Source organism: Salvelinus namaycush, chromosome 21, assembly GCF_016432855.1.
Source record: "Salvelinus namaycush isolate Seneca chromosome 21, SaNama_1.0, whole genome shotgun sequence".
Lineage (NCBI taxonomy): Eukaryota > Metazoa > Chordata > Actinopteri > Salmoniformes > Salmonidae > Salvelinus > Salvelinus namaycush.
This window is the reverse complement of record NC_052327.1, coordinates 19,187,972-19,201,099: the sequence shown is the minus strand read 5'-3', so window position 1 is coordinate 19,201,099 and position 13,128 is coordinate 19,187,972. Positions and strand designations below refer to the sequence as shown.

The 13,128-nt window shown below is 42.6% G+C and overlaps 1 protein-coding gene across 1 annotated transcript; it reads right to left on the bottom strand.

The window, feature by feature from the left end:
* Positions 1–1,798: 1,798 nt before the first annotated feature.
* On the bottom strand, positions 1,799–12,817 carry parvg (parvin, gamma). The gene is made up of 12 exons (XM_039016858.1): positions 12,742–12,817; positions 12,563–12,627; positions 11,460–11,562; positions 11,240–11,383; positions 10,779–10,894; positions 10,558–10,688; positions 10,481–10,515; positions 10,322–10,383; positions 6,747–6,815; positions 6,481–6,582; positions 5,715–5,787; positions 1,799–2,429 (listed from the first exon to the last, which is right to left on the bottom strand). Exons 1-12 carry the CDS (start codon positions 12,800–12,802, stop codon positions 2,356–2,358), a joined length of 1,035 nt encoding a protein of 344 aa, XP_038872786.1. The 5' UTR covers positions 12,803–12,817; the 3' UTR covers positions 1,799–2,355.
* Between the last annotated feature and the right edge of the window lie 311 nt (positions 12,818–13,128).

Here is a 13,128-nt window from a genome sequence, read left to right as displayed (position 1 = left end):
ACGTATTCACCCTGCACACCCTAATTGACAAACAAGCAAACCAAAATGAAGGCAATGTCTTCTAATGCTTTGTTGATTTCAAAAAAGCCTTCGACTCAATTTGGCATTAAGGTCTGCTATACAAATTGATGGAAAGTGGTGTTGGGGGAAAAACATACGACATTATAAAATCCTTGTACACAAACAACAAGTGTGCGGTTAAAATAGGCAAAAAACACACACATCTCTTCCCACAAGGCTGTGGGGTGAGACAGGGATGCAGCTTAAGCCCCACCCTCTTCAACATATATATCAAAGAATTGGAGAGGGCACTAGAAAAGTCTGCAGCACCCGGCCTCATCCTACTAGAATCTGAAGTCAAATGTCTACTGTTTGCTGATGATCTGGTGCTTCTGTCACCAACCAAGGAGGGCCTACAGCAGCACCTAGATCTTCTGCACAGATTCTGCCAGACCTGGGCCCTGACAGTAAATGTCAGTAAGACCAAAATAATGGTTTTCCAAAAAAGGTCCAGTCACCAGGACCACAAATACAAATTCCATCTAGACACCGTTGTCCTAGAGATCACAAAAAGCTATACATACCTTGGCATAAACATCAGCACCACAGGTAACTTCCACAAAGCTGTGAACGATCTGAGAGACAAGGCAAGAAGGGCATTCTATGCCATCAAAAGGAACATAAAATTTAACATACCAATTAGGATCTGGCTAAAAATACTTGAATCAGTTATAGAACCCATTGCACTTTATGGTTGTGAGGTCTGGGGTCCGCTCACCAACCAAGAATTCACGAAATGGGACAAACACCAAATTGAGACTGCATGCAGAATTCTGCAAAAAATATCCTCTGTGTACAACGTAGAACACCAGTTAATACACGCAGAGCAAAAATTAGGCCGATACCCGATAATTAACTAAATCCAGAAAAGAGCTGTTAAATTCTACAACCACCTAAAAGGAAGCGATTCCCAAACCTTCCATAACAAACCATCACCTACAGAGAGATGAACCTGGAGAAGTCCTCTAAGCAAGCTGGTCCTGGGGCTCTGTTCACAAACACAACACACCCCACAGAGCCCCAGGACAGCAACACAAATAGACCCAATAAAATCATGAGAAAACAAAAAGATAATTACTATTAACAAAAAAACAGCAAACTAGAATGCTATTTGTCCCTAAACAGAGAGTACACAGTGGCAGAATATCTGACCACAGTGACTGACCCAAACTTAAGGAAAGCTTTGACTATGTACAGACTCTGTGAGCATAGCCTTGCTATTGTGAAAGGCCGCCGTAGGCAGACCTGGCTCTCAAGAGAAGACAGGGTATGTGCACACTGTCCACAAAATGAGGTGGAAACTGAGCTGCACTTCCTACCCTCCTGCCCAATGTATGACCATATTAGAGACACATTTGTCCCTCAGATTACACAGATCCACAAAGAAGTCGAAAACAAACCCGATTTTGATAAACTCTCATATCTACTGGGTGAAATACCACAGTGTGCAATCACAGCAGCAAGATTTGTGACCTGTTGCCACAAGAAAAGATCAACCAGTGAAGAACAAACACCATTGTAAATACAACCCATATGTATGCTTATTTATTTTCCCTTTTGTACTTTAAGCATTTGCACATCGTTACAAGACTGTATATATACATAATTTGTAATGTCTTTATTCTTTTGGAACTCTGTGAGTGTAATGTTTACTGTTCATTTTTATTGTTTATTTCACTTTTGTATATTATCTATTTCACTTGCTTTGGCAATGTTAACATACTGTATGTTTCCCATGCCAATAAAGCCCATTGAATTGAATTGAATTGAGAGAGAACGAGGGTGTCATGTCCAAAGGCGTCCACATTGTGTCAATAATCTTCCCCTATTAAATGCAATGTATTCACTTAGGCATCAACCCTGTGAAGTTCATATTTTTCCATTGACTGCAATGTATTGACATAAGCATCATACGTTGTGATGCTTATCGATTTGTAAAAACGTCACAAGATGCCGTTTTCCTATGATATCTTGTTGCAGCGAGCAGCAGCGTCAGAGTCATAGAACACAATAGGATACTCACAATTTCAGACTACTTTGAGATTACTTGGATCTTCAAAGTTGAATGTGGTCGGGAATTCGTTTCCCATGCTATTCAAACTATGGCACATAGAGTACAATTTTATTGACACAAAGTACACAAAGCTTTACATAGAATCGATATATGATTTTTCTGTAAACATTTCACAGAGGGAATCAGCCTATGATTCTGGACTTGCCAGGGGAAAAACACCCCAGGCAAAGGACTTCTGGCATCTTCACCTCCTAAGATCCTCGTCCATGTTCTTCCCACTCTCATCCGCTTTTGTGCTTCTTGAACAGGGCATATAGGACCTTCAAGGTAGCTGTCACATCCTGAGAGACTATATCTAGGAGAGATGCAGTCAGAGACACATTAAGTGATCAGGGTCATCTATTTATGCATCGTCACCCCCTCACCATCACTGAAGCATTGATAATGGAGGTCAATAGTGTGCATTTACTGACGCTGCCACAAAACTGAACCAGAAACAACCTTGCATACAATCTAATCAATATCTAAACGGTAAGATTAGATCCAACAATATCACTCTTCCCTTTATGATGCATAATTAAAGGGATACTTCCTGATTTTGGCAATGAGGACCTTTATCTACTTCCCCAGAGTCAGATGAACTTGTATTTGTGTTTGTATTTACTTTGGATGCCCATTAGCTGCTGCCAACGCAGCAGCTACTCTTCCTGGGGTCCAGCAAAATGAAGGCAGTTTATACAATTTTAAAAACATTACAATACATTCACAGATTTCACAACACACTGTGTGCCCTCAGGCCCCTACTCCACCACTACCACATATCTACAGTACAGAATCCATGTGTATGTATAGTGCGTATGTTATTGTGTGTGTGTGTGTGTGTGTGTGTGTGTGTGTGTGTGTGTGTGTGTGTGTGTGTGTGTGTGTGTGTGTGTGTGTGTGTGTGTGTGTGTGTGTGTGTGTGTGTGTGTGTGTGTGTGTGTGTGTGTGTGTGTGTGTGTGTGTGTATGCATATGTCTGTGGCTATGTTTGTGATGCTTCACAGTCCTCGCTGTTCCATAAGGTGTTTTTTTAATCCGTTTTTTAAATCTAATTCTACTGCTTGCATTAGTTACTTGATGTGGAATAGAGTTCCATGTAGTCATGGCTCTATGTAGCACTGTGTGCCTCCCATAGTCTGTTCTGGACTTGGGGATTGTGAAGAGACCTCTTGTGGCATGTCTTGTGGGGTATGCATGGGTGTCCGAGCTGTGTGCCAGTAGTTTAGACAGACAGCTCGGTGCATTCAACATGTCAATACCTCTCAGAAATAAAATAAGTGAGGAAGTCAATCTCTCCTCCACTTTGAGCCAGGAGAGATTGACATGCACATTATTAATATTAGCTCTCTGTGTACATCCAAGGGCCAGCCGTGCTGCCCTGTTCTGAGCCAGTTGCAATTTTCCTAAGTCCTTTTCTGTGGCACCTGACCACACGACTGAACAGTAGTCAAGGTGTGACAAAACTAGGGCCTGTAGGACCTGCCTTGTTGAAAGTGTTGTTAAGAAGGCAGAGCATCGCTTTATTATAGACAGACTTCTCCCCATCTTAGCTACTACTGAATCAATATGTTCTGACCATGACAGTTTACAATCTAGGGTTACTCCAAGCAGTTTAGTCATCTCAACTTGGTAAATTTCCACATGATTTATTACAAGATTTAGTTGAGATTTGGGGTTTAGTGAGTGTTTTGTTCCAAATACAATGCTTTTAGTTTTAGAAATATTTAGGGCTAACTTATTCCTTGCCACCCACTCTAAACTAACTGCAGCTCTTTGTTGAGTGTTGCAGTCATTTCAGTCGCTGTAGTAGCTGACGTGTATAGTGTTGAGTCATCCGCATACATAGACACTCTGGCTTTACTCAAATTCAGTGGCATGTCGTTAGTAAAAATTGTAAAAAGCAAGGGGCCTAAACAGCTACCCTGGGGAATTCCTGATTCTAACTGGATTATATTTGAGAGGCTTCCATTAAATAACACCTTCTGTATTCTGTTAGACAAGTAACTCTTTATCCACATTATAGCAGGAGGTGTAAAGCCATAACACATACATTTTTCCAGCACCAGACTATGATCAAAAATGTCAAAAGCTGCACTGAAGTCTAACAAGACAGCCCCCAAAAAATTGTGGATACCATTTGTATGTCACTGTGCCCAGTATGAAAGAAGTTAGAGGTAGTTTCGTGAGCCCATGCTAACTAGCGTTAGCGCAATAACTGGAAGTCTATGAATATATGCTAGCATGTTAGTAGATACCCATAGACTTCCAGTCATTGTGCTGATGCTACTTAGTATTGGCTCACAAAACTACCTCTAACTTCCTTTTTACTGGACACAGACATACAAATTGTATCCACAAGTTCATCCGACTCTGGGAGGTAGATAAAATAATTCACTGCCAAAATCCCTAAGTATCCCTTTAAATGAACTATTTAGATCGGCTAGAGCCCTAATTAATGCACACAGTGGTGTGTGCTGTAGACCTGGAGCAGTGGGATTCCTTATTCCATCACAGAAATGTGCCCGTAATTAAAAGTACGCTAAAAAATCTATTAAATCTGTCTCTTGCTTCTGGGTTAAATGAGTTGTACCGGCCCAACCATTAACATTTATCAACTCAAAGCTTTACTTTCAAATTACAGGTTATGCTGCCAGGCAAATTAACCAGCTTCTTTTATAATAATTTACAATAAAAGTAAATGCTTAGCGCTTCTTTATTAACAGTGTACAGTATGTACACACACGCACACTTCTAGCCTCTTGTCAGTTTGGCATTGCATGATATTTGTCTATCAACAACTAACAAATAGAGGTTTCCTCCCTGAGAGAGCCTCTAAATAAATTATTATGACCTCAGAGTGGGCCTGAGTCCCAATAGAACTCAAAACTAGTGCTCTCTAATCCTGCAGCAACAGGAAATGTGAATTATTATGTGGATTTTAATCAATGAATATTTTTGTAAGGGTTGGTGCATTTTCCTTAAAGGAAAATCAAGTCTGAAAATTTGTGGAAATTACAAACTTCAGAAGCCTTATTAAACCTCAAATACACTTAAAGTGTTACATTTCCTGCAACAGGGAGATCAAGATCCTACATCTGTATATAGGGAATAGGTTGCCATTTGGGACAAACCCTCAGCCAATCATCCAGGGCGATAATCATCATATTCATCATATTCATGAAAATTCCAACGGAATCCCAGCTATCCCTTTATATCCCCGTGCGTAGTGATGCGGCTTAACTCAAACTATCAACACAAATCCTGGCTTCCACTCGACATATGAACAGTGGCATACCGCTATTGCCCAGATAAATGGCTATGATACAGGAAATCTTCTGATTTAGTTTAACAATTCTGTCTCACAGCGCCATTACTGTGATGTGAAAATTACAGCCCAGAGCAATCTTGGTCAAACTTCCTATTACAAAGATATATTCACTTACAGTAGGATACATGTGGATGTGATATTTTTAGATAGTCTCCTCAAGCCCCTCTATCTCCTACTCTAAGTGCACTATTACAAGACCCATTTGGCTCCAAGTTGGTGAGACAATATGCGTAGGTCAACTATGGGTGCCACAGAAAATGAGCACACTTACCTTGGGGCTCAATGTTGGTCGTGGGTAGCCCTGTGTCATTCAGGAGGTCCAGGGCCACGGTCACATTCTGCAGCTAGACCAGAGAGAGTGAGGTGAGAGACATAGCAGGCCATGACACATGCAGATGACTGACACACCGGGGCAACGTTATCTCCATCTCACACAGGAGTACAGTGAATAACATAATACACTAGTCACTTTAAACAATGCCACTTCATATAATGTTTACATACCCTACATTACTCATCTTATATGTATATACTGTACTCTATACCATCTACTGCATCTTGCCTATGCCGTTCGGCCATCGCTCATCCATATATTTATATGTACATATTCTCATTCATTCCTTTACACTTGTGTGTATAAGGTAGTTGTTGTGGTATTGTTAGATTAATTGTTAGATATTACTGCACGGTCGGAACTAGAAACACAGGCATTTTGCTACACTCGCATTAACATCTGCTAACCATGTGTATGTGACCAATAAAATTTGATTTTATTTGATTTTATTTGATTATACTTATCTGTTTATACTTATCTGTTTGGATTTCAAATTATTAACACATTGGATCTAATTGTTCCGCTGCTGTCAGAATATCATTGTAGGCCAAAATGTGATATTTGTTCCATTCACTGTATCATACGTAAGCTCCGCCCTTACCATTGAGCCATACAATCACATACATTCTTCCTTTGAGGCAGAGCAGCCTCCAGAACATGATTCCTCCCAAAGAAGGAGTCCTGGGACATAGGAGATCCTTACCATCTCAGTAGTGTTGACTGGGGTGATGTTGAAGTCATAGAGAGGAACAAAGAAGCCCTCCAACTGTCCAATCAGCAGCAGGAGAATAACACCATCTGAAAACTACATGAATAAAGAACACCGTCAGTTGGTTCTTACCCAAATGCGTGTGGTGTGATGTAACTGAAAGGAAACAGATCAATCACCTTTCAATTCACAACACTGGTAGTGCTCAATTAATACCCATCCAAACAGAATGGCCAAACCCTTTCTACAGTAAAACAAACCTGTTTCTCCATGTCTGTCACCTGTAGTCCCAAGGTTGACATCTTCTTGTTGACAAAGTGCATGATGGCCTATAATAGAAAGATATAGGATTACAGACCTATCACTTTAGAAAGGTGTTGACATTTTAACCTCTGTAGCCGTGTCGCTTTGAATAAAAGTGTCTGCTAAATGGTATATACAGTGGGTATCATAAGTATTCACCCCACTGGGATTTTTTCCCATTTTGTTGTGCTACAAAGTGGGATTGAAATAGATTTAATTGTTGTTTTTTTTGTCATTGATCTACACAAAATAATCCATAATGTCAAAGTGAAAAGAAAAGTATGTATAAAACTTCAATAACTAGAATATAGTCGTTGCATAAGTATTCACCCCCTTTGTTTAGGCAAGCCAAACTTAGTTCAGAAGTAAAATGTGGCTTAACCAATCACATAAGAAGTTACATGGACTCGCTCTGTGTGAAATAATAGGGGTTGACATGATTTGTTTATGACTATCCCTTCCTCTGTCCCCCATATATACAATATCTGTAAGGTCCCTCAGTCAAGAATTGATTCCATATGTTAATTTCATAATTTTGATGTCTTCACTATTATTCTTCAATTAAGAAAAAGCAACAACGGCTCAGCCGCGAAGTGGTAGGCCACACAAGCTCACAAAACGGGAACGCCGAGGGCTGAGCGCGTAAAAATCATCTGTCAGGGGCCTCCCGGGTGGCGCAGTGGTCTAGGGCACTGCATCGCAGTGCTAGCTGCGCCACCAGAGTCTCTGTGTTCGCGCCCAGGCTCTGTCGCAGCCAGCCGCGACCGGGAGGTCCATGGGGCGACGCACAATTGGGCTAGCGTCGTCCGGGTTAGGGAGGGTTTGGCCGGTAGGGATATCCTTGTCTCATCGCGCTCCAGCGACTCCTGTGGCGGGCCGGGCGCAGTGCAGTGCTCGCTAACCAAGGGGGCCAGGTGCACGGTGTTTCCTCCGACACATTGGTGCGGCTGGCTTCCGGGTTGGAGGCGCGCTGTGTTAAGAAGCAGTGTGGCTTGGTTGGGTTGTGCTTCGGAGGACGCGTGGCTTTCGACCTTCATCTCCCGAGCCCGTACGGGAGTTGTAGTGATGAGACAAAATAGTAATTACTAGCGATTGGATATCACGAAAATTGGGGAGAAAAGGGGCAAAAAATAATAATAATAATAATTTTAAAATTTTAAAAAATCATCTGTCCTCGGATGCAACACTCACTCCCAAGTTCAAACTACCTCTGGAAGCAATGAAGAACTGTTCGTCCGGGGGTTTCCATGGCAGAGCAGCCACACACACGCCTAAGATCACCATGCACGATGCAAAGCATCGCCTGGACTGGTGTAAAGCTCACTGCCATTGGACTCTGGAGTAGTGGAAACGTGTTCTCTGGAGTGATGAATCACGCTTCACCATCTGGCATTCCGATGGACGAATCTGGGTTTGGTGGATGCCAGGAGAAAGCTACCTGCCCGAATGCATAGTGCCAACTGTAAAATTTGGTGGAGGAGGAATAATGTTCTGAGCTGTTTTTCATGGTTCGGGCAAGGCCCTTTAGTTCCCGTGAAGACAAATCTTAACGCTACAGCATAAAATGGCATTCTGACGATTCTGTGCTTCCAACTTTGTGGCAACAGTTTGGGGAAGGCCCTTTCCTGTTTCAGCATAACAATGCCCCCGTGCACAAAGCGAGGTCCATACAGATAGGGTTTGTCGAGATTGGTGTGGAAGAACTTGACTGGCCTGCACAGAGCCCTGACCTCAACCCCATCGAACTACTTTGAGAATAATTGGAACGCTGACCGCGAGCCATGCTTAATCGCCCAACATCAATGTCCGACCTCACTAATGCTCTTGTGGCTGAATGGAAGCAAGTCCCCACAGCAATGTTTCAACATCTAGTGGAAAGCTTTCCCAGACCAGAAGAGTGGAGGCTGTCATAGCAGCAAAGTGGGGAACAACTCAATATTAATGCCCATGATTTTGGAATGAGACGTTCGACAAACAGGTGTCCATATACTTTTGATCATGTAGTATATACAGCGCATTCAGAAAGTATTCAGACCTCTTCCCTTTTCCCACATTTTGTTATTTTACAGCCTTAATCTAAAATTAATGAAATTGCTTTTTTCCCCTCATCACCCCATAATGACAAAGTGAAAACAGGTTTTTAGAAAGTTCTGCAGCATTGAAGGTCCCCAAGAACACAGTGGCATTCATCGTTCTTAAATGGAAGAAGTTTGGAATCACCAATACTCTTCTTAGCGCTGGCCGCCCGGCCAAACTGAGCAAATGGGGGAGAAGGGCCTTGGTCAGGGAGGTGAACAAGAACCTGATGGTCACTGACAGAGCTCCTGAGTTCCTCTGTGGAGATGGGAGAACCTTCCAGAAGGACAAGCATCTCTGCAGCACTCCACCAATCAGGCCTTTATGGTAGAGTGGCCAGATGGAAGCCACTCCTCAGGAGAAGGCACATGACGCCCTCTTGGAGTTTGCCAAAAGGCACCTAAGGACTCTCAGACCGTGAGAAACAAGATTCTCTGGTCTGATGAAACCAATATTGAACTCTTTGGCCTGAATGCCAAGTGTCACGTCTGGAGGAAACCTGGCACCATCTCTATGGTGAAGCATGGTGGTGGCAGCATCATGCTGTGGAGATGTTTTTCAGCGGAAGGGACTGTGAGACCAGTCAGGATCGAGGGAAAGATGAACGGAGCAAAGTACAGAGAGATTCTTGATGAAAACCTGCTACAGAGCACCCAGGACCTCAGCCTGGGGTGAAGGTTCACCTTTCAACAGGATAACGACCCTAAGCACACAACCAAGACAACGCAGGAGTGGCTTTGGGACAAGTGTCTGACTGTCCTTGAGTGGGCCCAACCAGAGTCCAGACTTGAACCCGATCGAACATCTCTGGAGAGACCGGAAAATAGCTGTGCAACGACGCTCCCCATCCAACCTGACAGAGCTTGAGAGGATCTGCAGAGAAGAATGGGAGAAACTCCCCAAATACAGGTGTGCCAAGGTTGTAGCGTCATACCCAAGAAGACGCAAGGCTGTAATCTCTGTCAAAGGTGCTTTAGGGGAGTAAAGGGTCTGAATACTTATATAAATGTGATATTTCAGTTGTTGTTTTTAGTACATTAGCAAACATTTCTAAAACCTGTTTTTGCTTTGTCATTATGGGGTATTGTGTGCAGATTGATGAGGGGAACATTTTTAGAATAAGGCTGTAAAACAATAAAATGTTAAGGGGTCTGAATACTTTCCAACTACACTGCATATATACAGTATATAAGAACAACATTCAATGTCACTGTGTTGACATATTCTAATGAGACCATATTACAGTTGTATAGGGTCGGTGCAATGCTCATTCAGTCATACACAGTATGAGCAATCAGAGGCATTGTTCACACAAATCAGCCTCTCCCTGAATCAGGACCAGTGTAGCTAGACAATATATACTCTAGTCCTAAAATCAATCCTCTGTCTAATAATGCAATGGTTAAGACTACAGAACAGGTCAGCAGGGATGGAAGACCCATATTTTGTTATTTACCCGCTTTACTGTGTTGATCTTGTGGGGTTCCAGCTTCAGCAGCTGCTCAATGGGATCCTCACCTGGATGAAGAGACAGGAAGGAGAGGCTTTATCTCTGCAATGTCCTGGATAAACGACAGCACAGTACTGCAAAGGTGACCCTGCATATCTTACTCACTGTCTGAACTGCTCAGGGAGTCTGTAGTTGAATCGCTGTTGAAGTAGACAGCAAATTAAGTGAATATTCTATCTTCTGAAACAGAATCCCTTCTCTGAAGAACATGCAACTGTAATTGGACACAACAACATAATCGGAAATAATTTACCAACCTTTCATCTGTAAGAATCTCTATTTCCTTTTCTGATTTGATTCCACTTCTGTTGACCTGAAGTGAGAGCACAACTTTATTGAACAGGGAAGTCTTTTTTTTAGGTTGATTTAGGGTAAAGTACCATTCATTTGACACCAAACTCACCTCCAACAGGACAACTTCCACTCTGACATTTGGGGGAAGCTCCAGATTAGGCTGGAAGCACCTCACCATGGCAACCAGAAGATGGAGAGTGGCCAGCAAGTCTTTGTTGTGGATGACTGACAGAGAAGGAAGGGAATGAAGGGAGAGTCAACCTGCTTGAACACCATACCAAAGCCCCGTGCAGTCAATCTTGTTGGCAACACAACACCAACTAATCTCCAGCCCCACTGATGATTAACACTGCACCCCGTGGGGCTGCCTTTTCCCCTACAATAATCCCTCTCAGTAGGTGTCAGCAGACTGGGGTTATACTGTAGCTTCACCATCAAATTCCATTGAAGAGTCCCTTAGCCAAACATGGCTCTGAGGGGAACAGCAGTGTTGTGTAGCTTTCCCAGCCAACAGTGGACGTCCAAAGGACTTGGTTTTGTTTGCGGGGTTGTATTGTGAATGTGACTCACGTTTGACACTCCACCTGCTGAGAGAGCTGTCCTGTAGCCCCAGTTTCTCATTCAGGGCCTCCAGGATGACCTCCAGCTTGCGTGTCTGAGCAGCACTGGTCACCGCTATCTCCTCCACAGACAGAAGCACTCCAGCTAACCTCCCTGTGAAGAGCACAGGTAAAGGCCAAGCACATACGGAGAGCGAGAGAGAGAGAGTGTGTGTGTGCGTGTGTCTCACCAAGGAGGTGATGGAGTATTAGGCCATCAAAGATATCCTCTTCTAGACTCTGCACTACAATGTGTTCCTCTTTCAAAGTACTGTTGATCCAGTTAACCAAAACCTGTGAAGACCAAGGTTCATGATAACAGTAAGTTATAATCAGTGATATTAATTGCCTGCTATAGTACTGTATTAGTCTCTTTTGACGTAGCTACTGTTACAGAAATGTACCAAATGTACCAACAAAGATATTTGGTTCTGGGTGCAGAGATCAGTACCGTACTATCTACTGCAGTGGAGGCTGCTGAGGGGAGGGCGGCTCATAATAATGTCGGGAATGGAGTGTAATAGAGTGAATGGAATGGAATCAAACATATGAAAACCCTGTTTTTGATACCATATACCATTCCATTTTCTCCCTTCCAGCCATTATTATGAGCCGTTCTCCCCTCAGCAGCCTCCACTGATCTATTGTGGTAAATCTTTGTATACATGACCTTTACTGGTCTATTCAGAGCAGACTCTGATGTTATGATATCAAAGGATTCCTATTGCAATTTCCACCTATGTCTCTATTCAATTATTCATGAGTAAGAGACTGGTTGGTGTGTTATTGAGGCGTTAAAGAGAGCAGATGTGGGATTACAAGGGCCAGAAAGACTCCGTGGTTTTCTCTTTCCAACACTTTTATGCCTACACTGTTGCACGCTCATCTAATTGATGAAGACAATTATTTCATTTTACTTGAATTTATTCCATAAGCATCTTTTCTATTTCAAATCCTCTCTGAGGGCTTAGGGAGAAGGTGCCCTGGCAACATCTATCTGGGCCTAGCAACAACTCCGTGATCTGTCTACCATCATCTCTAATGAAGACGTACTGGTCGACCCACCTCTCACACAAGAGGGTTTAATGGTTCAGCATACCCTAATGAATATGCAATCAGAGGCTTTCTTTGTAATGACTTTTCTGCCCATACGACCCTGGGGTAACATGGCCCTAGAGTATAGTAGTATAGTGTATCAATGGTGTTATTATGGGCTTTGATGATAGATAATACATTTAGGATAATGTTGTGGCTGGTGTTGGAACATGAATTCTAAAATAGAGATCAATCGTACCGATTTCAGCTTTTCAAGTTTGGGATCTTTCAAAGATGTCGGCTGAATGATCTTCCTCCTCTCACCTGTTTCAACGTGCAAACTGTTCAGTTGAGTCTACTGCTTGACAACCATTTTGGAAAGAAAATATAAAATCAAACAGTTTGCCTGAGCTTGAGTACAGTTGAATGTAGACTTACCCTGGAAAGATTCAATGTCCTCAGGGTCTTTCCCCTGGTACATATCAGGAAAGTCCTCCATATCCCCTATAGGGAGCAAAATATGAACACAGTGCTTCTGGTATCAGTGAAGCAGACAGTGTCAATGATAGTTCAAATTCAATTCATGTAAGGGACCATTTCAAACCTCCGATGTGAAGACTGAAACAATTCTGGTATTTGATTTGGTTACTTCCTTCTCTGTGAGTTCACTTCTGCCTAAGCTGAGCCCACACAAGTGAACAAACGGGCAAATGGATATATACCCCATAACTTCCTGTGAAGTCCCACTACCATGCTGCATGCAATCGTCTCTCTGGATATTTTATTTGGATTCTGGGCCCCAAAACAACACAGAACAGAAACAAG

Bases quoted from the DNA above. Each gene is read 5' to 3' on its own strand.
- parvg (XM_039016858.1), bottom strand. From the start codon at position 12,802: ATGGAGGACTTTCCTGATATGTACCAGGGGAAAGACCCTGAGGACATT. The intron at 6,816-10,321 runs GTAAATAACAAA...TTTCTATTATAG, and splicing joins AGATCAACACAGTAAAGCGG to GCCATCATGCACTTTGTCAA. The intron at 6,583-6,746 runs GTTTGTTTTACT...TTATTCATGTAG, and splicing joins TGACAGACATGGAGAAACAG to TTTTCAGATGGTGTTATTCT.